Raw genomic sequence first — 27,699 nt, 5'->3', positions numbered from 1 at the left:
ACAGGGTTGTTACCAATTCTGGGAATCTTGGTGATTACAGAGTTTCTCAATCCCTCTGTCCGCAGGTGATGACAATTACAGGCTGCCTGTAGGTCCTATAGTGCTCGCACACCTCCAGCCCTTCCCAGGCTGAACGTACACTTGCAGTATATTCATCTCCTTGTCTTATTTGAGAGTAGGGCTGGGTCTGTGTACAAACTAATGACAAATACTTGGCAGTCACACAGCAGTGATGCAAATAAATCTCTAGGTTAATTACCTTGAAGTTTTTCTCTCCATTTATCTGTAACTAAAACAGCATCTATTTTTCATCTATGGGAGGGTATGTCTCACCGGTGCCAGGAGGTCATACATGTTGGAAACCTCGAACACTTTTCTAGGCAGCAAGTCCCTTCTAAGTAAAGAGAACTTAACACGCCCTCTTCTCTGATGACATATCCTAAATATTCTTTTTTATTTTTTTTTGAGACAGAGGTGCAATCTCAACTCATTGCAACCTCCGCCTCTTAGGTTTAAGCGATGCTTGTGCCTCGGCCTCCTGAGTAGCTGGGACCACAGGTGTGCACCACCATGCCTGGTTAATTTTGTATTTGTAGAACAGACAAGGTTTTGCCATGCTGTCCAGGCTGGTCTCGAACTCCTGGCCTCAAGCAATTCAACTGACTCGGCCTCCTGAAGTGCTGAGATTATAGATGTGAACCACCTCACCCAGCCTGATTCAATTTTTGGGTTGTACATTGAAAAATAACGTAGAGCATAAATGGATTGTAACATAAAGGATAAATGCTGGAGGGGATGATATCCCATTCCTCACGCTGCGCTTATTTCACATTGCATGCCTTATGAAAATATCTCATGTACCCCCTAAATATATACACCTACTATGTACCCACAAAAATTATTTTAAAAATAAATATTGATTCAGCTTTTAAACAAAAATAAACGAATGTGTGAGATACAAGATAAGTAAATATCCTTTTAGGTTTGACTTTCAGGTAATAGAAGGGGGGAAAAAAAGGCAGTTTATTTTAACTATCATTGAAAGGATAAAAAAAGAGACCTGAACTAGAATAGAACATAATGGAATGATAAGCTTGATTGGAGACAAAAGAAATGAAATTGTTTCTTATGGTAACAAGTAATGGCGATAGAAGGCTAAAGAAAATAACATATACTATTTATGTGTGTGTGTGTGTGTGTGTGTGTGTGTTACTGTTCATGCGTTTTAGTTCATGGTATTAATTTCCATCCTGTGTAAATATGTCTTTTTACATTTCTTGGATACTCACAGTCCCTCCAACATTCCTTTCTTCCTTCCAAACAAATCCAGTGATTGTCAAAAACCTCCGTGGAAGGTTCAAGCATGTTTCAATAAATGGAGGATTCTAATTTGGTGAATTTGCAGAAACAAGGAAAGCATTTACAATGAAGTGTTTATTACTCCAGGCCCCTGGATATCTAGTGAGGCTTTTATGACTTGGAAATAGGAAACACATAATGAATACAAGAAACAACACGCAGCCATACACACTTGAGTGCTGAGTGTGTCAAATTCATGGAAATCAAAAGAACAGCATTGAAGCATCAGTAAATGTACCCTATTACACGAAGCACAACACAGCTGTCGACTGGAAACAAGAATTCAATAACGTGCTAATGGCTCGCGTTCGAACATTTTTTCCCCCTTAACTGTGAATAGATTCTTAAAAAAACAAAGGTGTTTAGAGAAAGGCATCCCTGGCACCTTCAACCCATGCAAATGCTAGCCTCAGATACTCATTAGCGACTCACGTGCCAGAGCAGGTGTGTTTCTGGAGTGTCGATAACATTTCATTATATTTGGAAAGGGCAAGGCATCAATCTCACAGGTATTTTCAAGAAATAGATTCTCAAAGCTAGCCTGAGTCATCTGTGAGAAGAGAAACACAATGGGCCCTGGGGCAATCTAAATATACCCTTTTAAATTTTAATTATTATTATTTTTTGGAGATGGAGTCTTGCTCTGTCATCCAGGCTGCAGTGCAGTGGCGTGACCTTGGCTCACTGCAACCTCTGCCTCCCAGGTTCAAGCGATTCTCTTGCTTCAGCCTCCCGAGTAGCTGGGACTACAGGTGCTCACCACCATGCCCGACTAATTTTTGTATTTTTAGTAGAGACAGGGTTTCACCATGTTGGCCAGGCAGATCTTGAACTCCTGACCTCAAGTGATCTGCCTGCCTCAGCTTTTCAAAGTGCTGGGATTACAGGTGTGAACTGCACCCAGCCTTATTTTTCTTTTGTATTATTCTCTTTTTAACTGATACCTCTGCCTTTGATAAATATGCTTTGTGAGTGGAAATAAAGCACACTATGAGGCTGGGCGCGGTGACTCATGCCTGTAATACCAGCACTTTGAGAGGCCAAGGTGGGCAGATCACCTGAGGTCAGGAGTTCAAGACTAGTCTGGCTAACATGGTGAAACCCCATCTCTACTAATAATACAAAAATTATCCAGGTGTGGTAGTATACAACTTTGCCTTGGCTACTCAGGGGGTTGAGGCACAAAAACTGCTTGAACCTGGGAGGCAGAGGTTACAATGAGCCGAGATCGCATCACGGCACTCCAGCCTTGGCGACAGATTGAGACTCCGTCTGAAAAAACCAAACCAAACCAAAAAAGCACTATGATAGTGGCCCTAGTAAGAGGAGGTCTTTTCACCCTAAAAAGCCATACACAAAAAGGGATGCTGTGGGAAACCAAGGAAGATACTGCCTTAGATAGACACAGAGCTGAGGCTGGAAAACATTTACTTTGGGAGCTGCAACTGACTTCCCGGGCAATAATCAGGACACAGAAGGAAAACAGGAGATCCTTCGGCTTGATTTCTACGCATCACATTTCATTCTGGCTCCTGGCTGTCCGAACGGGTTCTGGAGCACAGGAGAGGAGCAGGATACTTCTCTGTTGAAGAAGACACCCAGGCTCTCAAGTTTGTGCCAGAGTCTGCCATTGCTGTGAGCCTGAGTTATGAGGGTTCAAGAGACTGGCAATTTAGTTCTTGGATCTAAATTCCAGAATTAAACTTTTTATTGTCAATTGGCCCCAATCTCAATACACAAATCCCTCTAAGTAATGAAAAGCTCAGTCCATTAAGGTTAAATTCCAGTGACTCCAAAATAATTTTGGAAAGCTACTCTTTATCAGTTTTTGAGTGGAAAAATAAACAGATAACCAGCCTATCTGGAATGTAGAGACAATTTGGGTAGTATTTATTCTTTTGAAAATGAGAGCAGCTACAAAGGGCAATGCTCAACACTGCAGTTCCCATTTTTTTCTCCCATGAGGGACAGAGTCATGTTAGAAACCCTGAGAAAATATAAATAATCACCAAGTGGGTTTCTGCTAGAAAATTAGCATGTTTAGCCATAGTGGGTATATAATTGAAATCTACATCCTGAGGCTGTTAACAATTCTTTGGTAACCTTATTATTATTATTATTATTTGAGACAGAGTCTTGCTCCATCACCAGGCGCCAGGCTGGAGTGCAGTGGCACGATCTTGGCTCACTGCAACCTCCGCTTCCCGGGTTCAAGCAATTCTCCTGCCTCAGCCTCCCGAGTAGCTGGGACTACAGGTGTGCGCCACCAAGCCCAGTAAATTTTTGTATTTTAGGTAGAGACGAAGTTTTACCATGTTGGCCGGGATGGTCTCGATCTCTTGACCTCGTGATCTGCCTGCCTCGGCCTCCCAAAGTGCTGGGATTACAGGCGTGTATTATCATTATTTTTGAGATGGAGTCTTGCTCTGTCACCCAGGCTGGAGTGCAGTAGCACAATCTCGGCTTACTACAACCTTTGCCTCCCAGGTTCAAGCAATTCTCCTGTTTCAGCCTCCTGAGTAGCTGGGTTACAGGCACCCACCACCATGCCCAGCTAATGTTTTGTATTTTTAGTAGAGATGGGGTTTCACCACATTTGCCAGGCTTTCAAACTCTCGGCCTCAAGTTATCCACCCGCCTTGGCCTCCCAAAGTGCTGGGATTACAGGCATGAGCCACTGCCACTGGCTCAAACGGTGTTTTTGAGATGCAGTGTCGAGATGTTGGAGTAGTACTTGTGTATCTTGTGTGTATCATGCACTCCAACTTGGCAATATAGACAGTTACCTTGTCATAGCCCAGGAACTGCTGTTGGACCTCTTACCTTGTGTACAAATTGTTCCACTCTGGTCTGAAGCCCCCAGACCTCAAATTTCACAGTCACCAGCTTGTAGGAGCACATGATGGGCTGATGACTGTCTCTCCAGCCTTCCCTCAACTGTCCCCGTCCTGTCTTCTCTGACTTGAAGTGCTTAGGATCCTAGAAAAAAAAAATAAAATAAATTGACATATTAAAAGTTTGACCATTGACAGTAAATGTCAGGAATAAGTATTAAATACATAGAGACAGAAAGTAGATTTGTAGTTGACAAGGGTTGAGGAAAGGAAGGGATGTAGAATGATTATGGATGGATATAACATTTCCTCTTGGAGTGATGAAATGTTCTGGTATTAGACAGTGGTGACAGTTGCAGAACCTTGTACACATACTAAAAACCACTGATTTGCACATTTATTTAAAAGGGTGAATTATACTGTGTCTCAATTTTTTCTTTTCTTTCTTTGTAGAGATGGGTCTGAGTATGTTGCCCAGGCTGGTCTCCAATTTCTCACCTCAAGTGATCCTCCTACCTTGGCCTCCCAGAGTACTGGGATTACAGGTATGAACCACCATGTCTTCTGGCCTCACAACAGCTTTAAATACAGTAGGCAAAAACTGGAAACAGTCCAAATGTTCATCACCAAGAAACCAGATAGCTACATTTCGTCTAGGTGCCCAATGGAATACTACACAGCAATGAAAAAGAACAAAAGGCAGATGCATGCAAAAACATGTACAACTCTCACTGATGCTATGTTAGGTAGAAGTAGCCAAATGCAATAGCATACACATTGTATGATTCAAACTGAAGTTCAAGAACAAGCAAAACTTTAATGTATGGTGATAAAAGACAAGCAGTAATCTCTGGGGAGTAGGGGTTTGGTGCAAAGGGACATGAAGGAAACTTCTGGGATGCTTATATGTTGATCTGGATGTAATGTGCATACATTCACTGAGTTTTGCACTTCAGATTTGTGTTATGCTTCCATTACAAGACTGAAAAAGACAGGGAAAAGGGTTTTTTGTTGTTGTTGTTTTTGAGACTGAGTCTCGCTCTCACCCAGGCTGGAGTGCAGTGGCTTGATCTCAGCTCACCGCAACCTCCGTCTCCTGGGTTCAAGTGATTCTCCTGCCTCAGCCCCCTGAGTAGCTGGGATTATAGGCACCTGCCACATGCCCAGCTAATTTTTGTTCGGCATCTTTTCTGGACCAGCCTCCCAATGCCACACCTCTCTTGTGAGCCTTAAGAAGCTCCTGCTGGCTCCATTCTCCAAAGCCCCAGGATTCTGGAACCCCCTAGGTAGGCACTGGTTCCCCTTTCTGAAGTTCCTTCTCCCCCACCAACTCCTCCACTCTGCCCGATTCTCCTTTCCATGCTTCAAGACTTAACTCAAGACTTACTGCAGTGGCTTACACCTTTAATCCCAGCACTTTGTGAGGCCAAGGTGGGAGAATTGCTTGAGGCCAGGAGTTCAAGGCCAGCCTGGCCAACATAGCAAGACCCCAGCTGTATTCAAACAAACAAACGGAAAAACACTTGAACAGGCATGATGGCTCAGGCCTGTAATCCCAGCACTTTGGGAGGCTAAGGTGGGTGGATCATTTGAGATTAGGAGTTTGAGATCAGCCTGGGTAACACGGTGAAAGCCTGTCTCTACTAAAAATACAAAAAAATTAGCTGGGTGTGGTGATGCGTGCCTGTAATCCCAGCTACTAGGGAGGCTGAGGCAAGGGAATCACTTGAATCCAGAAAACGGACGTTGCAGTGAGCCGAGACTGTGCCACTGCACACCAGCTGGGGTAACAGAGAGACTCTGTCTCAAAAAAAAAAAGTTCAGTGTCACCCCTCCAGGAACCCTTTCCTAGGTGGCTCAGAATGAGGGCTCCTCCTTTATGCTTCTGAAGCCTCCCCTGTCTCGGGTATGGTACATCACAGATGTTCAGAAACTGGAACTCTCTCATACATTGTGACAGAAATATAAATAGTGTGGCCACTTTGAAAAACATTTCAGCAGCTCATCAAGAGATTAAACATAGGGCTACCATTTAACCTAGCAATTCCACTCCTAGATATCTGCCTAAGAGACTTGAAAACACATATCTACACAAAAACATGTGTGCAGGCTGGGTGCAGTGGCTCATGCCTGTAATCCTAGCACTTTGGGAGGCTGTGACAGGTGAATCACTTGAGTCTAGGAGTTTGAGACCAGCTTAGTGATGCAAAGCGTTTTTTTCTGCCCACCTTGACCTCCCAAAGTGCTGGGATTACAGGTGTGAGCCACCGTGCCCAGCCATGAAGTCTTCTTAAAAGAAGATATACAGGTCACCAACAAACATGGAAAAATGCTTAGTATCACTAATCATCAGATAAATGCAAATCAAAACCACAATTAGATATCATCTCACACCAGCCAGAACATCTATCATTAAAAGTCGAAAACAATAGATGCTGGTGAGGCCATGGAGAAAACAAAATGCTTATACGCTGTAGGTGGGAATGTAAATTTGTCCACACTGTGGAAAGCAGTCTGGAGATTTCTCAGATAACTTAAAACAGAGTTACTCAGCAACTACATTACTGATGAATAGATACAGAATAGATGGTATATCCATACAGTGAAATATTATTATGCCATAAGAAGAAATGAGGCCAGGCACAGTGGCTCACAACTGTAATCTCCAGAATTCTGGGAGGTTGAGAGGGGTGGATCACCTGAGGTCAGGAGTTCAAGACCAGCCTGACCAATATGGTGAAACCCCATCTTTACTAAAAATACAAAAACTGAGCTGGGTGTGGTGGCACGCACCTGTAGTTCCAGCTAGTTGGGAGGTTAAGACAGGAGAATTGCTTGAACCCGGGAGGTGGAGGTTGCAGTGAGCCGAGATTGTACCATTGCACTCCAGCCTGGGTGATAGAGCAAGGCTCCATCTCAAAAAAAAAAAAAAAAAGGAGAAATGAAGACTTGACTCTAGAAGCTTGCTTGGTCACTGGACCAAATTGAGGGCTAGCTAAAACAGGTCTAGGGTGGAAGCAGCTTTCCGTAAGCCACGGCCACCTGTGTGCCATGTCATTTACCATCACCATGGCAACATTGGAAGTTACTGCCCCTTTTCATGGCAATGACCTGACAACTTGGAAGCTACCACCCGCATCCTAGAAATGTCTGCATAAACCACCCCTTAATTTGCATATAACTAAAAGTGGGGATAAAATGAACGCAGAGCTGCCTCTGTGCTGCTATTCTGGGCACACTGCTCAGGGGGCAGCCCAGCTCTGTAAGGAGCGGGACCTCTGCAGCTACTGCTTCAACTTTTAACACCACTGGCTCACCCTGGAATTCTTTCCTGGGTGAAGCCATGAATCTCCTGGGCTAAGCTCTCATTTGGGGGCTTGCCTGGCCTGCATCAGATACACATGTGTTACATCCATATAATGAAATATTATTATGCCATAAGAAGAAAATGAAGTCTTCTCAAAGACATACAAGTGGTCAACAAACATATGCACCAGAGCTACGACTCATCCCAGCAACCCCATATGCATAAAAGAGAATAAATCATTCTACCAAAAAGACGCATGCACTTGTATGTTCATCACTGTGCCATTCACAATAGCAAAAACATGAAATCAATCTAGATGTCCATGGAATACTACACAGCCATAAAAAAGAATGAAATCATGTGCATGGAGTACTATGCTCACTACAGGGTGACAAGATCCATACTCCATATAAGTACTCCATGATGCAATATTCCCATGTAAGTAGTCTGCACATGTACCCCCATATCTAAAAGTTGAAATTTTAAAAGAAGAAGAAATAAAGTGCTGATATATGTGCCAACATTGACGAACTTCAGAAAACATGACACTAAGAGAAGCCAGCCACCAAAGGCCACACTGTATAATTCCACTGATATGAAATGTCCAGAAGAGGCAAATCTACAGAGAAAGTAAGTAGATTAGTGGTTGCCTAAAGCTGGGGGAAGGGAGTGGTATGGGGAATGACTGCTAACGGGAGCAAAGTTTCCTTTTGGGGTGATTAAAATATTCTAAAATTAGATTAAAATGATGGCTCATAACTCAATAAATATATGAAAAACCACTGAAATGTACACTTAGTTGTTTTTTTTTTCTTTTAGATAGAGTTTCACTCTGTCATCCAGGCTGGAGTGCAGTGGCACGATCTCAGCTCACTGCAACCTCTGCCTCCTGGGTTCAAGCGATTCTCCTGTCTCAGCCTCCCGTGTAGCTGGGGTTATAGGCATGCACCACCATGCCTTGCTAATTTTTGTATTTTTTGTAGAGATGAGATTTCACCATGTTGGCCAGACTGGTCTTGAACTCCCAACCTCAGGTGATCCACCCGCCTCGGCCTCCCAAAGTGCTGCAATTACAGGCATGAGTCACCGCGCCCAGCTGAATTGTACGCTTTCAAAGGGTGAGCTTTATGGTAGGTAAATGACATAAACATTCAAAAGATACAAAAATATGCCTGTAATCCCAGCACTTTGGGAGGCTGTGGCAGGCAGATCATGAGGTCAGGAGTTTGAGACCAGCCTGATCAACATGGTGAAACCCTGTCTCTACTAAAAAAAATTAGCCAGGTGTGGTGGCGTATGCCTGTACTCCCAGCTACTTAGGAATCTCAGGCAGGAGAATCACTTGAACCCAGGAGAATGGGGTTGTAGTGAGCTGAGATCGCGCCATTGCACTCCAGCCTGGGCGACAGAGCAAGAATCCATCTCAAAAAAACAAAAACGAAAACACAATCCAAAAAATGCTATGTTGCTACCTTGGTGGATTTTTCAGGACACCCACTGGCTCTGGGCTTGCTGATAGTCCTACCAAAGTCATATGATAACAGTCATGATCCTGAGCACGTGTTTCCTGAGTGTGCCCCATGGGAACCAGGTACTGCACTGCCTCCCATCTTGACCACACTTCTTTCCACCGGCGGTGTAGGAGGGGTGTGGTCTGTGTGTGGTCACAGAGCACTTCCCTCCACTCAGAACAGACTCATCCCTGCACAGAAGGTCTGGGTTCCCTGAGCTTCCTTCAGAGTCCTTCCTTTTTTGTCTCTACTGCAGGAAGACAGTGGGCCTGGGGGTAAGGAGACAAAGGGACTCCAGTGGGACAAATATTTGATTAATAGAATATAAAGCCTGTTTTGCTAATGGAGTAGAACAATATTGACAAAAGAGAGTCTGGGAAGGGGGAAGGAAAAGAGATTGATAAGTATCTGAAGGGAGTGGGGGCTTCTGTGAAGGGAGGGGATGGCGACCTTGATTGTGGGTGACATTTCTGAATCTTCCCTATTAATTTTGCCATGTTGCATTTCCATTGCCTAAACCAACCCAGAAACTACCACTGAAATCATATGCATAGGCCTGGAAAGACTACGCCAAATTAAGAATGTGATTTGACGGGTGCAGTGGCTCACGCCTGTAATCCCAGCACTTTGGGAGGCCAAGGTGGGCAGATCATGAGGTCAAGAGTTCGAGACCAGCCTGGGCAACATAGTAAAACCCTGTCTCTACTAAAAATACAAACAAAAATTAGCCGGGCGTAGTGGCAGGGACCTGTAGTCCCAGCTACTCGGGAGGGCTGAGGCAGGAGAATCACTTGAAACCGGGAGGCGGAGGTTGCAGTGAGTCGAGATCATGCCACTGCACTCCAGCCTGGATGACAAAGTGAGACTCCATCTTAAATAAAAAAGGAATGTGATTTATGAGACTGGGTGCAGTGGCTCATGCCTATAATCCTAGGATTTTGGGAGGCCAAAGTGAGCAGATTGCCTGAGGCCAGGAGTTTGAGACCAGCCTGGCCAACATGATGAAATTCTATCTCTACTACAAATACAAAAATTAGCCAGGTGCGGTGGCATGTGCCTGTAATCTCAGCTACTTGGGAGGCTGAGGCAGTAGAATCGCTTGAACCTAGTGGAGGTTGCAGTGAGCTGAGATCATGCCACTGTGCTCCAGGCTGGCAACAGAGTCATTGAGACTCTGTATCAAAAAATAATAATAAAATTAATATGATACATGAAAAATGCCTAACATACGGCCTGGCCCATAGCAAGCACTCAATTGATGTTAGCCATTATTGCATTTCCCAAGGCAGTCAAAGGAACATTTAAGTAATGTATCCAACCCTATAGTCCAGGGCAGAGTAAAAAGATAGTAATAAAATAATAAAACAGAGGGCAAAAGGCAACTTTTGGAGGTGATGGACAGATTTACGGCATAGCAGCCGGGTGTGGTGGCTCATGCCTGTGATCTTAGCACTTTGGGAGGTTGAGGCAGGCAGATTGCCTGAGCTCAGGAGTTTGAGACCAACCTGGGCAATATGGCAAAACTCTGTCTCTACTAAAAATACAAAAAATTAGTTGGGCGTGGTGGTGCGCGCCTGCAGTCCCAGCTACTCATGAGGCTGAGGCATAAGAATTGCTTGAACCCTGGTGGTGGAGGTTGCAGTGAGCTGAGATTGCGCCACTGCACTCCATCCTGGGCAAAGGAGCAAGATGAGTATTATAATTATTTATTTCCTTTTTGCAAGCACTGTCATGGGAATAATGAGTAATATTAACTGCACGTAAACGACTATCTTGAGGTTTACAAGACATGATTTCCACCTGCTGTTGGCCAGAATATGGACAGGCAAACCCTCGAGAACCTAAGTGGAGGTCTTCCTGCTTGGGTAAGCGACTGAGTAAGTAAAGGATAGGACAGAGCCAGCAAGTAGAGGAAAGCAGGAGGCCAAGTTCCTGGTAACCCAGAGATGTAGGAGACAAAAAAAAAAAAAAAACACCCCAGCAAACAAAGCAAGGTGGGTAGGCACCAGAGGCAGGGAAATAAAATAAAAACCAGTGATGCAGGAGTTTTTCTGCTGCTTAGCTCAGCTAGTTCCGAGTTCTTGTCTCACAACCAGGAAGAATTAGGCATGAGGACACCAAAGAGTAAGTGGAGTATAATTTATTAAACAAAAGGCAAGCTCTCAGCAAAGAGAGGATACGGGGGTAGTTCCCAACCCCAAAGCAGGGAAAGTCCCCTAATATGGCTGATGCTGGGACTTTTATGGGCTCACAATAGGGAGTGTGTGCTGATTGGTTTGTGAGTATGCAAAGAAGGTTAAAGTGAAGATACCACTCAAAAGTGGGCATGACAGTGTAGAAAACCAATTTGGAAAGAGCAGGTATATGTAACATAGGTGAAGGGCGGGGATCAGAGGAAAGACCAGTTCTCAGTCTGGTCTGAGGATTTAACCTGCAGCTTGGCTTTCAGGCTTTAAACTGTCTTTGGCTTGGAAGTGGGGTTTCACTGGGGTCCCACCTCTATCTGCCTAGGCATTTGGCCTCCCTCCTGTCACTGTTACCAGGGACATGGCTAGACCTGCCTTCATGCCCCTCAGGTCCTGAACAGTGGGTCTGACTGAGCAAGAGGAACCTGGACCAGTTGACCGTGCCTGACCCTGCGTTCCCTCCCTGATTCATGGACTGCCTTTGGCTTGTTTCTTCGGTCAATGACAGCTGAGTTTGAGATGGTATCTATTCCAGCATCTTTGTGTACATTTCAGGCTCATACTCTTCAAGAATAAAACAAGACTTTGCAGTATTAAAAATGGAACACCAGTGGATTGCATTTCCAAAGCTGTAGAGAATTGTGTGGCCTGACAGCTCACGTCAGTTCAGACTAAGACTGGAAAAGTATTGCTTGCACAGCAAAAATGATCTAGACGCTTAAATCAATGTGTGGTTCCTGACTGCATGACGAAAGTACAGACTTATATTGGGGTATTGTGAAATAAAGTTTTGGAAAAAGAATAGATAGAAATGAGAAGTATGGTGTATTTTCACGATTAAGAATAGAATTTTTAAGCTGAAAGTGTTAATTTGGTTTCGTTCTCTCAGTTTTATAGATAAGGACACCAAGGCCTGAGAAAAATAAAACTCTGCCCCCAAATCACAGGCACTTGGTAATAGGACTGGGACTAGAATCCCAGCCTACCTTACTTCTAGCTCGATGTTCTTTCCACTACATTTACTTTTAATATTAAACAGGAAAAGGGTGTTTTTGTTATAGCCCAGTGCCAAATAAGCAATTAACAACTGGGCTTTTTATGGCAACATTGTGTCGATATTTTGCAGTCTGGTGTCATATCTACAGCTGTTGATTTCATCTAGTCAATCTCAAACATGGCCTATAATTAAGGATTCACTTTCAAAGAGCTGGAGGGAGGCGAGGGAAAGGACTCCTTTAATCAAAACTCAAGATTAGAAATGAACATCCAGGTAAGTGCTTTTGAATGAAAATGAGCCACAAAAAAATGGGAGGTGGGGTGGGAGGGGAAAGAAATCAAATCATGGTATCTTACCTGAAATAGGCTGGTCCCTGCAAGCCTCTCTTTCAACATGCTAACCCTCCCCTTCACTGTCGTCCTTACCACCTCCCAAGACCCATTCTTCATGAAGTCATTTTCTTTCTCATTTTCTCACTTGGGTTTACAAACATTCAGTATCTAAATTGCCCCCTTCACATATCTGTCGACCTTTCTTACAACATTTCATATATATATATTTCTGGTATTTCTACAGCATCTGCAGTATTTTGGTTCTGATTCAAACTTTGTTATAGCACTCATTCTTTATAAAAGAACAGAATTATTTTACATTTTAATCATTTCCAGGTTTCCTTATTTTAAAAGGAGGTTTGTAAACCTCAAACTTCATCCCCGATGTTAAAAATCCCCTGGGCCTTTCCACATGCACTGTGGAAAGTTTACAAGGTTCCACAGGCAGGTTTCAAGGTTTGGCCAATTATAAAATGTCATAAGGCTGGACTTAGTGTGACCGAGATGACTTGTCTCGAAACCCCTGTTGGGTCCCAACTCAGTGCAATCAGAAAACACAGGGAAAGATCTCTTGTGGGTTAAACGGTAACCTTCTCCAAAGATACGTCCAAGTCTTCACCCCTAGTATGTATCTATCTATGAATGTGATCTTATTTGGGAAAGGTCTTTGCAGATGTAATTAAGTTAAGGAGCTTGAGATGAGATCATCCTGGATTAAGTGGGAGGGTCCTAAATCCAATGACAAGTGTCCTTACAAGAGACAGAAGAAGAGAAGACACAGAGGAAGAGGTTATGTGAGGACAGTGGCAGAGATGGGAGTTAAGTAGCCACAAACCAAGGAACTTCTGGAGCCAGTGGAAGCTGGAAGATGGAAAGAAGGATGGCCCCTAGAGCCTCACCTTGATTTCAGACTTCTGGTCTCCAGAACTGTTAGAGAAACCTCTGGGGATGAGGCACAGACAGAGCAAGGTTAGACCCTATGCTCAGATCTAACTGGTCCTGGGTGGGGTCTGAACAGGTGGTGATCTAAATATACAGCCAAGATCCAGCCACTGCTATGAAGTACACGTGTTAGCTCCATGTTCTTGATGAGGAATCTGAAGCTCAGAAACGATCAGCGACTCAGCTGATCCTCCCAGACCCGGGCTCCTATGAACCTTTGGTCTGAATGTTTGTTTCCCCTCCCCCAATTCACATGTTGAAATTTTGTTTTTTTTTGCAACAGGGTCTTGCTCTGTCTCCCAGGCTGGAGTGCAGTGGTACCATCATAGCCCACTGTGGCCTTGAGCTTGTGGCTCAAGCGATTATCTTACCTAGCTGGGATTCCAGGCATGCACCATCACATCTAGCTAATTAATAAAATTTTTAAATGTTTTATGGAGATGAGGTCTCACTATGTTGCCCAGGTTGGTCACAAATTTCTGGCCTCAAGCAAAGCTCCTGCCTTGGCCTCCCAAAGTACTGGGCTTATAGGTGTGGGCCACCGAACCCAACCCATAGGTTGAAACTTAATCGCCAATGTGATGGTATTGGGAGTGGGGATCTTTGGGAGGGAATTAGTGCTCTTATAAAAGAAACTCTGGATAGCTCCTTTACCCTTTCTGCTATGTGAGGACACAGTGAGGGGGCGACATCTATGAACCGAGAAACGAGCAGTCTCCAGACACTGAATCTGTCAACGCTTTGATCTTGGATTTGCCCCCCTCTGGAACTGTAAAAAATCAGTGTTTGTTGTTTACATGCCACCCAGTCTGTGGTATTCTGTTATTGTAGCCCAAATGGATTAAGTCATCACCCCTACACCATGCAGACAGGCCGTCCTGTCTGAAACTCTGGTACAATTTACTAGAGGGGAGCTTCTGTCTCCCCATCTGTAGAATGGTGTAAGAACTCCCTTGTGGGGTGGTTGCAAGACTTAAATTGGATAACGTAGGCAAAGTCCCCAGCCCAGCCTGGCACACAGGAGACATCCCAAAGTGAGAAGCACATGATGCAAGAGTGCCCTGGGAGATGCTATAGCACACTGTCTTCAAATCTTATTAAGCTCCTCCAAAGAAACACAGTAGGAATATCCCAGGGGCTGGAGGATTACTATGAGTTTATTGTTACCCTGTAGTCAAATGTACAGAAAAACGGTGATCGTCTCAAATAAAAAATATGACTGCCCAACAGCACGCAGGTTTCCTGGTGTGAGTGAAAGCCTGGGTGGGCGTTTCCATTTTCTGGAAGCTCTCAGGTGCCAGTGTCCATAAGTATGGTGGCTGGAGGAATTCCGAGAGAAGGGTTCTTGTTTGTGGGATGTTATGTTGGGGTTCTGGGTCCAGGAAAAGCGATAGTCTTCAGTGCTCAGAACCAATTTCTTTCCTTCTTTCTCTTATGTTTCAGAGGCAGGAACAGTCTGTTCCAAGTGGACAAAAGCATAGAGCAGAGCAAATTGTCCCTGCCATGGGCTGCTCCCTTAGGCGATTTCACCTGAGGGCCTCTGGAACCACCTGGTCCCAGCCAAGCAGGGCGCTACCTGGAGCGGTGCATATACTGGGCAGCCACCTCCCAATGGCAGGATGGGTCAGCTTCAAAGCCCGGCAGGCTTCAAGCATCTTAAAGGTGACTTACACACTTTCCTTGTGAAGCGCTGAGAGGCACACGGAGGCATATGGTATCCTTTCCTTCCAGGAATCTTCCAAGCCAGGGCTCCCTTCCCGCATGGTTCAAGTTCAGGTTCAAGAAATCTACATTAATTCAAGGCTAAACTTTACCTGGTGGAAATGGTCATTTATTGGAGTGGAATGAGAATGAGATCTGCAACACCCTGGAGTCTTCAGGAAAAGTTCCAGAATGCAGAGAAAGAAATCTGATGTGATATATGCCGTTCATCCATCCCTGTTTAGGGCAGAGGGTTAGTTTCCCTACTGTATTCGTTTCTTGCTGTATCAGTATCACAGAAAAAATACCCAAAAACATAGACTGGTGGCTTAAACATGAGAAATGTATTGTCTCAAAGTTCTGGAGGCTAGAAGCCCCAAATTGAGGTATCATCAGGCCTGGCTCCTTCTGAGGGCTGTGAGGAAGTATCTGTTTCATGCCTTTCCCCTGGGGAATTCCTTGTTTTATAGAAGCATCATTCTGGAGTGGAGACATCACATTCTCACTGCGTCTTCATATCATCTTCCCTCTGTGCTTGTCTGTCTCTGTGTCCAATGTGTCCAAATCCCCAATTTTTTTTTTTTTAAGACAAAGTCTTGCTGTGTTGACCAGGCTAGAGTGCAGTGGCATGATCTTAGCTCACTGCAATCTCTACCTCCCAGGTTCAAGCAATGCTCCTGCCTCAGCCTCCCGAGTAGCAAGGACTACTGGCGTCCATCATCACGCCTGGCTAATTTTTGTATTTTTAGTAGAGACGGGGTTTCACCATGTTGCCCAGGCTGGTCCCGAACTCCTGACTTCAAGAGAGTCACCTGCGTTGACCTCCCAAAGTGCTGGAATCACAGGCATGAACCACTGTACCTGGCTCCAAATTCCCCCTTTTTATAAGGATACCCATCATCCTGGATTAGAGCTCTGCTAATGGTCTCACTTCAACTTTGGAAAGACTCTATCCCAAATAAGCTCACACTCTGGGGGTTAGGATGTCAACATAGCTTTTTTGGGGGGGACACAAACCCGTAACATGAGTCAGAGGTTTTTACAAGGCAAGTCTTCTGGGTTCCATGGTCACTCTTCCAGTTCACTGATGTGGTTGTGGAGCACCAAACCCCAGTAGTGGCAGCTGGCCCCACTGGGGGACGTGGAAGTTCTCTGCAAGTGATGCTCTTGGCTTAAGGGCCCTGCCCAGCTCCTCTCGCCCAGCAGCTGGCGGGTAGGGAACGCGTGGGGCTGCAAGTTCTTTTGGCCAGGGTTTTATAAATTCATCCACAATGAGATCTCTGGCTCCGGATGCTGCCGATTCCCTCCAGGCTTGGCAGATGGCAAATTGGACCCTTGTAGTTAAAGCCCATCTGTATCGAGGGGCTTGAGCTGGTGCCAGGGCTGTTTCCCTGGGGCCAGATGGACTTCGGCACATCTTTAGAAGGCGTCCACTCCAGAGGATCAGCCACACCTGCAGGCCTCATCCATCTCACACTGGGACAAGGCAGAGCAAAGGGGATACTAAGGGCTTGTTCGAGGAGTCCATGTAAAACTTCGTCCCCATTTCGGATAGAATCAGTCTCCCACCTGGAAGATGCAAGGGGAAGCCCACAGGAGCGCTTGGTCCAGCTGGGGCTGAGCTTGCATCTTGGAGGCAATCTTATTAGCCGAGGTTCACTGAGATATGAAGTCTCCATCAATTATTACGCTTTCAACTTTAACCACAAAGGGCAATAACCAACAGGGGCTTGCCCTGTTAATTGAAATAAGAAGTTTCTGACAAATGCTGAATGAATAAAGGCTAAGCAGGAACTCCAGCCAGGCACTGCTACATTATGTAACTATAACCCTCAGCCCTAAAATAGGGATGGATGAACAACACATATCACATGTCAGATTTTTTTCTCTCCATTCTGGAACTTCTCCCGAAGACTCCAAGTTGTTACAGATCTCATTCTCCTTCCCCTCTGATGAAAGTAAAGTTTAGCCCTGAATTAATGTAGGATTTCTTGAACTTGAATCTTAAGAGGGATACACATAAAACTAAGGATCTTGCAAAGCAGCTAGTCCCAAAGACCACTTATTAAGTGACTCCATTGATATGAAATGCCCAGAACAGGAAAATCTATGGAGTCAGAAAGTAGATCAGTGGTTGCTGATGGTTGGGAGAGGGGTAAAGGGAGAGGGGAGGGAGATGATAGCCAAAGCATATGGGGTTTCTTTGTGGGGTGATGAAAATATTTTACATTTGATCGTGGTGATGTGTATGTGTGACTACAGTAAAATCCATTGCTCTATACATTAAAAATGGCTGAACTGTATGGTATATGATGCATCTCTCAATAAAGCTTTTTTTTTTTTTTTTTGGTGGAGTCTCACTCTGTCACCTGGGCTGGAATGCAATGGTATGGTCTCGGCTCACTGCAACCTCCACTTCCAGGGTTCAAGCGATTCTCCTGCCTCAGCCTCCTGAGTAGCTGGGATTACAGGTGCGTGCTACCACACCAGGCTAATTTTTGTATTTTTAGTAGAGATGGGGTTTCATCATGTTGTTCAGGCTGGTCTCAAACTTCTGACCTCAGGTGATCCACCCGCCTCAGCCTCCCAAAGTGCTGGGATTACAGTGGTGAGCTACTGCGGCTAGGCAATAAAACTGTTTTTTAAAAAAGAGACGAAACTAAGGAGTTTTCAGAATGTGCTGGAGAACTGACTTAAAACTTGACTTAAAAGGTCAACTGCTATGCATCAGCTTTAAAAAAAAAAAACCCCAAAACCCTAAATGTAAATCATGCCAGAGTCAGTCAATTCTTGCTTTGTTAGCAGTTAATACCTAAAGTGCTATTTTTAAAGCATTTGCTCTCGGCACTAGAATGCACCGCAAACCCTGAGCGGTTTGCGCTTTTTCTCTAAAGCGGCTCTCTTAAAGGAGCTTGACTCATAAGGTGCATCTGATGTGTAGAAAGGCACGGAAAGGCGGCTGTGCCTCGCGGAGTGTTTCTCTGTGTCTTGTGCCCTTCTCAGTTATAGTTCAGTGCCAGAAACACTTGAAACTCACTGATCCGAGAAGAGAGACAATGCAATTGAGAAATTTGAGCACATCACACAAAACAATGTAATAGTCTATGGTTTTGGCCAGGCGTGGGCAGATCATTTGAGGCCAGGAGTTCGAGACCAGTCTGATCAACATGGTAAAACCCTGTCTCTACTAAAAATACAAAAAAAAAAAAAAAAAATAGCCAGGTATGGTGGCACATGCCTGGAATCCCAGCTGCTTGGGAGGCTGAGGCACGGGAATCACTTAAACCTGGGAGGCAGAAGTTGCGGTGAGCTGAGGTCGTGCCACTGCCCTACTCCAACCTGGGAGGCAGAGCATTCCGTCTCAAAAAAAAAAAAAAAGGCCCATGGTTTCTAGCCCCAGGATGCCTTTTAGGGACTGGGGAGAAGATAAAAGCAAACGAGACCTACAAGAGAGGTGGTCAGAGGAAAGTCAGGGAAGGAAGGAGGGAAAAATAATCCTAGGAGCTGATGTTTTTCAAGTGCTTGCTCCATACCAGAGGATGTGTCAGACACTTTAGCTTCACTGTCTCATTTCATCCTTGTGATGTAATACAAAATAGATTTGGATTTTGTCCCTGCTTCCTGAGACAATGCTCTGAAAACCCCTGGAATTTCCTGAGTGATGGGGGTGTCTTTTGGGATGCATAATGAGCTCCTTCTGATCACACACACAGGTGGGGAGCCTTCGATGGCCTCAAGATGGCTCTGGTCACTAGAAACCCCAAGTGCTTAGAAGGTTAGAATTTTCAGTCCCATCCACTGACCTCTGGGGAGGGAGGGGATGCTGGGATTGAGCTCCATAAACACTTAAACACGTTGACCTGCTGGGAGGGTGGCACACCCAGAGGGGGCGTGGAAGCCCCAAGTCCTCACCCCACAATACATCACCTGACGCCTCTCTTCCATTTACCTGCTGCTGAGTCATATCCTTGATAATAAACTAGTAAGTCTAGATAAATGTTTTCCTAAATTCGATGAGCCTTTCCAGCACTTATTGAGCCTGAGGAAGGAACTGTGGAGACCCCAGATTAAAAAAAATTTTTTTAAATAAAAAAATAGAGACAGGGGGGTCTCACTCTGTTGGCTAGGCTAGTCTTGAATGCCTGCCCTCAAGTGATCTGCCTGCCTTGGCCTCCCAGAGTGCTGTGATTACAGGCAGGAGCCACTGTGCCCAGCCAACACTCCAGATTTACAGCCTGTCAGTCAGAAGCGGGGGCAGCTTTGTGGGACTGAGCCCTTTAATTTCTGGGGTCTGATGCTAACTTCAGATAGACAGTGTCTGAACTGAATTGGAATTGTTGGACACACAGCTGGTGTTGGAGAACTGAACTGGCTGGGGACACAGAAAGCACCCCGGAATTCTCATAAGGAAGCTATTAAAAGTCGCCCACTGCTATCTCCATTTTCAATAATGCCCAAGGGGCTATCCCCATGCTATTCCAGGCTCACATTCCCATGATTCCGTCTCAGTCCCAGCCACGGGCTCCTTCCAAAGCTCCTCCTTTAGAAATTTCCAGATGGGCATCAGGTGCAATCTCTACATTCCTTTGCAAGCTTCTGGGGACATTTATTAGTCTCACCCAAGTCTTGTAGGATGGTAGCACTGAGGGTGGGCCTGCAAGTTTCCAGCTTAGCAAATAGTCAACTATTTTGTGTGTGTGTGTCAGGGTCTTACTCTGTTACCCAGGTTGGAGTGCAGTGGTATAATCATGACTCACTGCAGCCTCGAACTCCTAGGCTCAAGCAATCCTCCCGCCTCAGCTTCCTGAGTAACTGAGACCACAGGCATGAGCCTTTTAAAAATTTTAAAAATTTTAAATAGTTTTAAATTTTTAAAATTAAAAAAATTTTCAAAAATTTAAATATTTTTAAATATTGTAAGTATTTTTAAATTTTTAAATATTTTAAATTTTTAAAATTTAAAAAAAGGTTTTTGTAGACGGGCTTTTGCTACGTTGTCTGGGCTAATCTTGAACATCTGGCCTCAAGTGATCCTCCCACCTTGGCTTCCCAAAGTGCTGGGGTTAGAGGCATGGGCCACCATGCTGGACCTATGGCCAGCTTTTTTGCAGATGCCCCAGTTTCTGTAGTTGATTCACTCAGAATACTCCTGTCACATGGGTTTTGGGTCAGGCAAGAATGACTGCAAACTCCCCTCCTCCATCTCCACATACGGGAAGGGGGAGGGGAAGAGACGGGCAACCAGAGCTGTGGCAACAGGGTCATCTGGGCCACCGATGATCAGCAGCTGCTTGGAGAATGTGGAGTCCCAACTCCTCTTTGTCCCTAGCTTTGGGCCTGGTTCCCAGTTCCAGAGCCACAAGAGATGTCTCCCCAACATCCTGTTGCATAACACTAACCTGTTCCCTTTGCACCACGAGTACAGTTCAAGGTAATCTCTAATCAAAAGCAATAAGGTCATTCAAGGACACACTGGAGAGGACCCCGCCTTAATACATGTGACAGTGACAGGCCAGGAACCCAGCTCCTCCCATAATGGGAGCTTATGAGTTCCTGGCTCGGTTTGCAGTCTTTAAAATTGAGGCCGTTCTCCACTCTGATTCTGGCAGTGCTGTTTAGACATCGGCTCTGAAGAGGCATTAACAGCCCCCATTCCTACTGAGGACCTACAATTTGGCCTAGAGATAGCAGAAGTTTATTAAATCAAAAGCTGATAATAGACTGACATCTCGATGAGTCGCAACACGCCAACAGTGATCAGCCCCAGATTAACTGTCCCTAAGAGTGACTTGCTCCTCGTGTATTGTGTTATTTTGGAAAATTTAGGCTTCCAACTTGTCGAGCAAAAACTGGGGTAGAGATGTTCAATAAGCCAATCAGTCTGTAGTTTGACGACAATACAATAATTCCATTTTTAGATTTCAAACTTATTTGAGCTTTGGAGCTCATTTGGTGCCTCCAAATGCACTTTTGTAATCCCAGTATATAAAGCAGGTGAAAGTGATGCGAGGATTCTTCAGGCTGTTTCTCCTTTCACTGTTTGACACAATAGATTTCACTGTTTACTATGCCCGAGAGCGCCTTGTAGAGTCCTCAGATCTGTGGAGCAGAACTGAGAGATGAACTGAGGAGGCTTTGAAGTGAGAGGGAACCCACCTCCTGCCCCGCCCCCAGGTTTGAATTTCCGCTCTAGTAACTACCGTGTGAAGCTGGGCAAGTGACTTAGTTATTTCACTCTAAGACTATCATGTGGATGCTAAAGTGAGAAAAGGAATATTTCCAAATTAGGGTCTCTAGATGGGTTCTTTGGTGACTAATTTTTTTTTTTTCCTTGAAAATAGCTTCCAGGGTGGGGTGTGGTAGCTCACACCTGTAATCCTAGCACTTTGGGAGGCTGAGGGGGACAGATGGTTAGAGCTCAGGAGCTTGAGACCAGCCTGGGAAACCTAACATGGTGAAACCCTGTCTCTACAAAAAAAAAAAAAAAAAAAACCCAACAAAATTAGCTGGGTGTGGTGATGCGCACCTGTAGTCCCAGCTACTTAGGGGGCTGAGGCAGGAAAATGGCTTAAACCTAGGATCTCAAGGCTGCAGTGAGTCATGATGGTGCCACTGCACTCCAGCCTGGGCAACAAAGTGAGACCCTGTCTCAAAAAAAAAAAAAAGCAAAAGAACAATAAAAAAAAAAAAAAGAAGAAATGGTTTCTATAATAGAGGATGGCTAGTTTTTAGTTTTAGTTGTTTTTTTTTTTTTTTTTTATAGACCAAAGATGTTTTTGGCCACTCCACTATTTTCTGGAATGTTTGTAAAGAGGAAATTTTCCCCCAAAGATGAGGAGTGGCGTTCTATCAGATCAGGCAACCAAGAGACTGGAAAGGCTTTTCTTTTTCTACATCCCAGTCTTTCCCTAAGATCATTGAGTCACTGAGACTCAGGATTGGGAAGATACATTTAAGGATTTAAGCAGCGAACTATTTCTCCCCCACTTCCCACTTTTTTTTTTTTTTTTTTTTTTGAGAAAGAGTATCGCTTTGTCACCCAGGGTGGAGTACAGAGGCGTGATCTCAGCTCACTGCAACCTCCACCTCCTGGTTCAAGTGATTCTCCTGCCTCAGCCTCCCAAATAGCTGGGACTATAGGTGCGTGCCACCACGCCTGGCTAATTTTTGTATTTTTAGTAGAGATGGGGTTTCACCATATTGGTCAGGCCAGTCTCGAACTCCTGACATTGTGATCCATCTGCCTCGGCCTCCCAAAGTTCTGGGATTACAGGCGTGAGACACTCTGCCTGGCCGGGAACTATTTCTTAGAGTGATTTCCAAGGTCAATAGTTGTTTGTACCTCTAGTTTACCTGAAGGAGTCTATTTGGTATAGGGGAAACATAATCTTTGGGATATGACACTTTGGGGTTTGAATCCAGGCTTCCTGAAACTTCGGCCAATTACTTAGACTCTCTAAGCCTCAGTTTCCTTATCTATAAAATGGAGATAATATTGGCCAGGTGCAGTGGTGGTTCACACCCGTAATCCCAGCACTTTGGGAGGCTGAGCACAGGAGTTTGAAACCAGCCTAGGCAACATTGCAAGACCCTCATCACGACACACACACACACACACACACACACAGCTGGTGTGGTGGCATGTGCCAGCGGTCGGGAGGCTGAGGTGGGAGGATTGCTTGAGCCTGTGGGGTGGAGGCTGCGGTGAGCTGTGGTTGCATCACTGCACTCCAGCTTGGGGGACAGAGTGAAACTAAACAGTAGCATTTATTTTTCTCAAAAGTTAAAACCAGGTTGTGCAATTTTGTGAGAAATTTTCGTTGAAAATTCTAAGGCCCAAGCTAATGAGCTGGTAATTATATGTCTTTCTCTGGGCCTGTTAATAATAAAAGACGAAGACAAGCACCTTAATAACACTTATTCTTTCTTGGGTATTTTTGGAACAGAAGCCGAACAGTTGTACTTGGAGTCTGAATAAATAGATGTGGAGGAGACAATCGCTCAGTCAGGTCTTATTTTTCAAGGAGAAAAACGCCACTTCAAACATCATAGAGTCATTGCTGTAGATTCTTAGAGTGCTAAATGAAGAAAGGGCTTATTTACCCAGAGGACCTGGTGGACAACTATTAGAGTCTTTTTGTTTTGGTTTTGAGGCAGAGTGTTACCCTGTTGCCTAGGCTGGAGTACAATGGTGCAATCTCGGCTCACTGCAACCTCCGCCTCCTGGGTTCAAGCGATTCTCCTGCCTCAGCGTCCTGAGTAGCTGGGACTACAGGCGCCCACTACCACACCCGTCTAATTTTTGTATTTTTAGTAGAGATAGGGTTTCGCCATGTTGGCCAGGCTGGTCTTGAACTCCTGGCCTCAAGTGATCCACCCGCCTTGGCCTCTCAAAGTGCTGGGATTACAGGTGTGAACCACCATACCCAGCCTAGAGTCTTTGGTTGGAGGAAATAAACTTCAATGAGTGTCAATCTGAAGCCAGCCCCAACTCAGAGGCAACTTAGGAGAAAGACTACACAAACATATGTTATCATTAATGCTAGTAGCTGTCAAGGAAGACTTTGGACCTGATTCCACAGATGGTATCAGATTTCCAACAGACAGAACAACATTCAAAGGCACTGACCTCTCTCACAATCCGGGAATTGGCAGGCTTACAGGCTTACATTGCTATTCCCTGCATCCCCATCCCCCCAATTAAGTAACAATAAAGTGGTTTAAAACCTTGACTGCAATAAATTGAGCTCTCTTAAGCAAAGCTTCCCTACAGTGAATGGACAGTAGACGTGATAAGGCATCGCAGCCTGAGCCCTTGAGTGACAGACTGGGCCTCCTGACCTTGGGGGTGGGTCATCTTGACCAGGAGCTCCTCCTTGAGGTGTCAATCAAAACAAATCACTTTCTACCTGTCAAGGCTGAAAACAGATGGGAAGCTCTACTCTGAGGCCATTTCTCCAAACCTGGTGCATTTACACACTGATTCTTGGGTCCCAGCCCAGTGAGTCTGGTTGGGTTGGTCTAAAGTGGAACCAGTTTCCAAAACCTCCCTGGGTGATTCTGACCTGATCTGGGAACTCTGTTCTAAGGGCCAAGAAGTTCTGGTGTTTTACTTTAATAAGACTAAAACCAGCGGGGGCTGATGCGGCTGGGCCCAGTTCTGAGCAACTTGTGGACTTGCTGCCTGTTTTCTTGAAAGAACAGAGCATGGCCGGCGGCAGTGGCTCACGCCTGTAATCCCAGCACTTTGGGAGACCGAGGCAGGTGGATCACCTGAGGTCAGGAGTTTGCGACAAGCCTGGCCAACATGGTGAAACCCTGTCTCTACTAAAAATACAAAGGTTAGCTGGATGTGGTGGCACGCACCTGTAGTCCCAGCTACTTGGGAGGTTGAGGGAGGAGAACTGCTTGAACCTAGGAGTCGGATGCAGTGAGTCGAGATCGTGCCACTGCACTCCAGCCTAGGCAATAGAGCGAGACTTTGTCTCAAAAATAAATAAATAAATAAAAAGGACAGAGGGAAGTTCTCCATGAGATGGAACTGAAGAGGAGCTTGCTGTATCTGTTCGCTCCTGGCGGAGAGCTTTGGGCCCTTCAGCTCTTGCTTCCTTCTTTGAAAGTCTTAAATGTTAGTTTTCTATAACACAGCTGTAAGAAGGCTCGTGGCAGACAGAGATAGCATGGCAATACTGCCTTGGGTACCATCCCGGGACTGCAGTGCCACAGATGGCCCAGTCTTGGCACAACAAACAGAAAATGTAACTTCTAAGGTTTCTTAGAGGTGAAGTACCAGAGACACGTGCCATCTGGAATTCAGGTTAAACCACAACAGAGGCAGTAACACATTTTTTTTTGAAAAGTCTCAGCAGCACAAATGGCTGTCACTTCTGCAGGGTCTTGCTGAGCTGGAGGAGGATTCCATGATCCTGAGAGCTGGGGCCACTGGAACCACACCTCTGCTCCTGTTCTCCACTCACACCAACAAGGGAAAAGCAACACGCAAGCTCCTGTGACGCCACTCACGGTGGCCACCTTCCAAAGACACATGATTTCCACGGAGCCACTGTTCCTGCAACCCGTCTGCAGGGCTCGAAGCAGGGTCAAAGCAAGGAGAAGGTAACACTTATGAAATGCTTACTGTGTGCCAGGGACCATGCTAGTCATTTTCTATCCCTTGCCTTTGACGTCATCTCATTTCTCCATGCCATCTATCCATCTGTCCATTCTCTTGAAGGGAAAGAGGGACTCAGACACAGAATGGATGATAATGAAATGCAGTGGCTGTGACCGCCTGGGAGGCTCCCAGAGCCAGGGTCCTTACCACATTAGGGCTGAATCCTCTAGACATGGAGCGCATAAGCTGGGAATCCCAATTCATATGTTCTAGGGGGGTTATCTTTTGCACAGATCCTTCTACGAAAAGCCCAACTATTTCTCCCGTCCATGAATGTTTTGCTTGGATGAATTCTTCCCTCCCTGGTCTGTTCCTTTTGAGATATAGGGTGATAGGGTGATTTCCCCAAGGGTTCTTTCTTTCTTTTTTGAGACAGAGTCTCTCTCTGTTGTCCAGGCTGGAGTGCAGTGGGGTGATCTTGGCTCACTGCAACCTCTGCCTCCCAGATTTGAGCAATTCTCATGACTCAGCCTTCCTAGTACCTAGGACTACAGGCGGTCCTATGCCACCATGCCCAGCTAATTTTTGTATTTTTAGTAGAGACAGGGTTTTGCCATGTTGGTCAGGCTGGCCTCGAACTCCTGACCTCAAGTGATCTGCCTGCCTTGGCGCCCCAAAGTGCTATGATTACAGGCGTGAGCCAACGCACCGGCCCCCAAGGGCTCTTTCTATTGATTCAATCACCCACAATGCCACAATCAGCAACTCCACTTCTGGCAGAGACTTAGAATCTCTGGTTTTGATCTGGCATTTAGGAATTCATATGCCTTGATTTTGTTTGACCTACTTCGTCTGGTATTTCACTACCAAATTCAATTGGTAGGATTTGCAACTGCTGCTCCAAACACTGAGTTCTGGGGAAGATCATTCATGCCAATTACTGTAGCAGTTTAAATGTCTTTTTTTTTCCCCTTTGAAAAATTAAAAAAAACAAAAACTCTCCAGGATGAAGTTGGGCACTACTATTTTTGTAGTTATACCAGTAAAAATGGGGTTTGCTCAAAATGCTGAGGTAGCTTCACATTATTAGGCCAAGAGAACAGCAGTGGCTTTTAAAATCAGCACTAGGCACAGCAGTGCAGCGAGACTTGGCGTCTCATCTTTCCTGGTTTTGCAAGGAATGAGGTCTGAAAAAGAATACCTCATTGTTCCTTGGGAAGTGAGTTGCCAATGATCGGTCTGAAAATGAGGCAGTCGGGGTTGTTAAGGACTGGACTACTGTTTAATGCCTTTTTATTTCCAAATGTTCCTATTCATTAATAAAATCTATTGTTGTCAAGATGGGCTGAGGGCAATTTGCTCATGAAAGAGGGTAGCAGAATAGAGAAAGAAGTAGGTTGAAGGATTTGGAGGTTCCTAACCCTCTGGGCACCCAGGAGCCTGCCCTCACCATCCCCACAAGAGAGTCAGCCCCTCTGGTGAGGTCACAAGTAGAGTCCTCTTGCATGGTTGCTGATGACCCCTGCTTTTTCTTTTCTTTCAGACGGAGTTTTGCTCTTGTTGCCCAGGCTGGAGTGCAATGGCGTGATCTCGGCTCACCGCAACCTCCCCCCACCTGGGTTTCAAGCAATTTTCCTGCCTCAGCCTCCTGAGTAGCTGGGATTACAGGTATGACCCACCATGCCTGGCTCATTTTGTATTTTCAGTAGAGATGGGGTTTCTCCATGTGGATCAGGCTGGTCTCGAACTCCCGACCTCAGGTGATCCATCTGACTTGGCCTCCCAAAGTGCTGGGATTACAGGTGTGAGCCACCTCGCCAGCTCTTTTTCTTTTTTCTTGGCCAATGGAATTTTTAATTTTTGGTGACCCTTGCTTTGAAAAGTCTCTGCAACCTGCAGAATAAAGTCCAAATTCATTGGCTTGGCATTCAAGTTTTTTTCCTTGTGCCTTATTGACGCTTGACTCTGCACTGAGACTCCTTATTACCAGCCATTCACTACACTGCCCATTCCATCTCACACATCTTCAGACTGCAGTTTGCTCCCATCTAAGTATGAGTCAGGGGTAATTCAATGTAGCCACAGCGTGTGGGCCATTTTGTTATGTCTAGGAAAATTTAAATTCACATGTCCACTGACTCAACGGTTTCACATTTAGATTTATTCTACAGACATTAGAACAACTCCCAAAAGTACCGTAGTAAGAATGGAAACACCCTAAGTGTCCACCAAATGGAGAATAATGTTACACATGGCACCACCGTACACTGGATTATTATATTATTATTATTATTATTTTGAGGCAGGGTCTTGCTCTGCTGCCCAGGATCTCTGCTCACTGCAGCAGCCTCCATCTCCTGGGCTCAAGCAATCCTCCTGCCTCAGCCTCCAGAATAGCTGGGACTCTGGGCATGTG

General features: G+C 45.2%; 1 protein-coding gene across 3 annotated transcripts in view; it reads right to left on the bottom strand.

Moving 5' to 3' along the window:
- The window catches only part of PITPNC1 (phosphatidylinositol transfer protein cytoplasmic 1), a 322,862-nt gene that overhangs the window by 21,064 nt on the left and 274,099 nt on the right, over positions 1–27,699 (bottom strand). For all 3 annotated transcript variants that reach the window (XM_032241953.1, XM_032241951.1, XM_032241952.1), the window contains exon 7: positions 4,183–4,338. In XM_032241953.1, the coding sequence (XP_032097844.1) occupies positions 4,183–4,338 (156 nt within the window). The remainder of the gene's footprint in view (positions 1–4,182; positions 4,339–27,699) is intronic.

This window comes from Sapajus apella, unplaced genomic scaffold (genome assembly GCF_009761245.1).
Source record: "Sapajus apella isolate SASKATOON/1434 unplaced genomic scaffold, GSC_monkey_1.0 scaffold48, whole genome shotgun sequence".
Taxonomy (NCBI): domain Eukaryota; kingdom Metazoa; phylum Chordata; class Mammalia; order Primates; family Cebidae; genus Sapajus; species Sapajus apella.
This window is presented reverse-complemented; position numbering and strand designations above follow the sequence as displayed.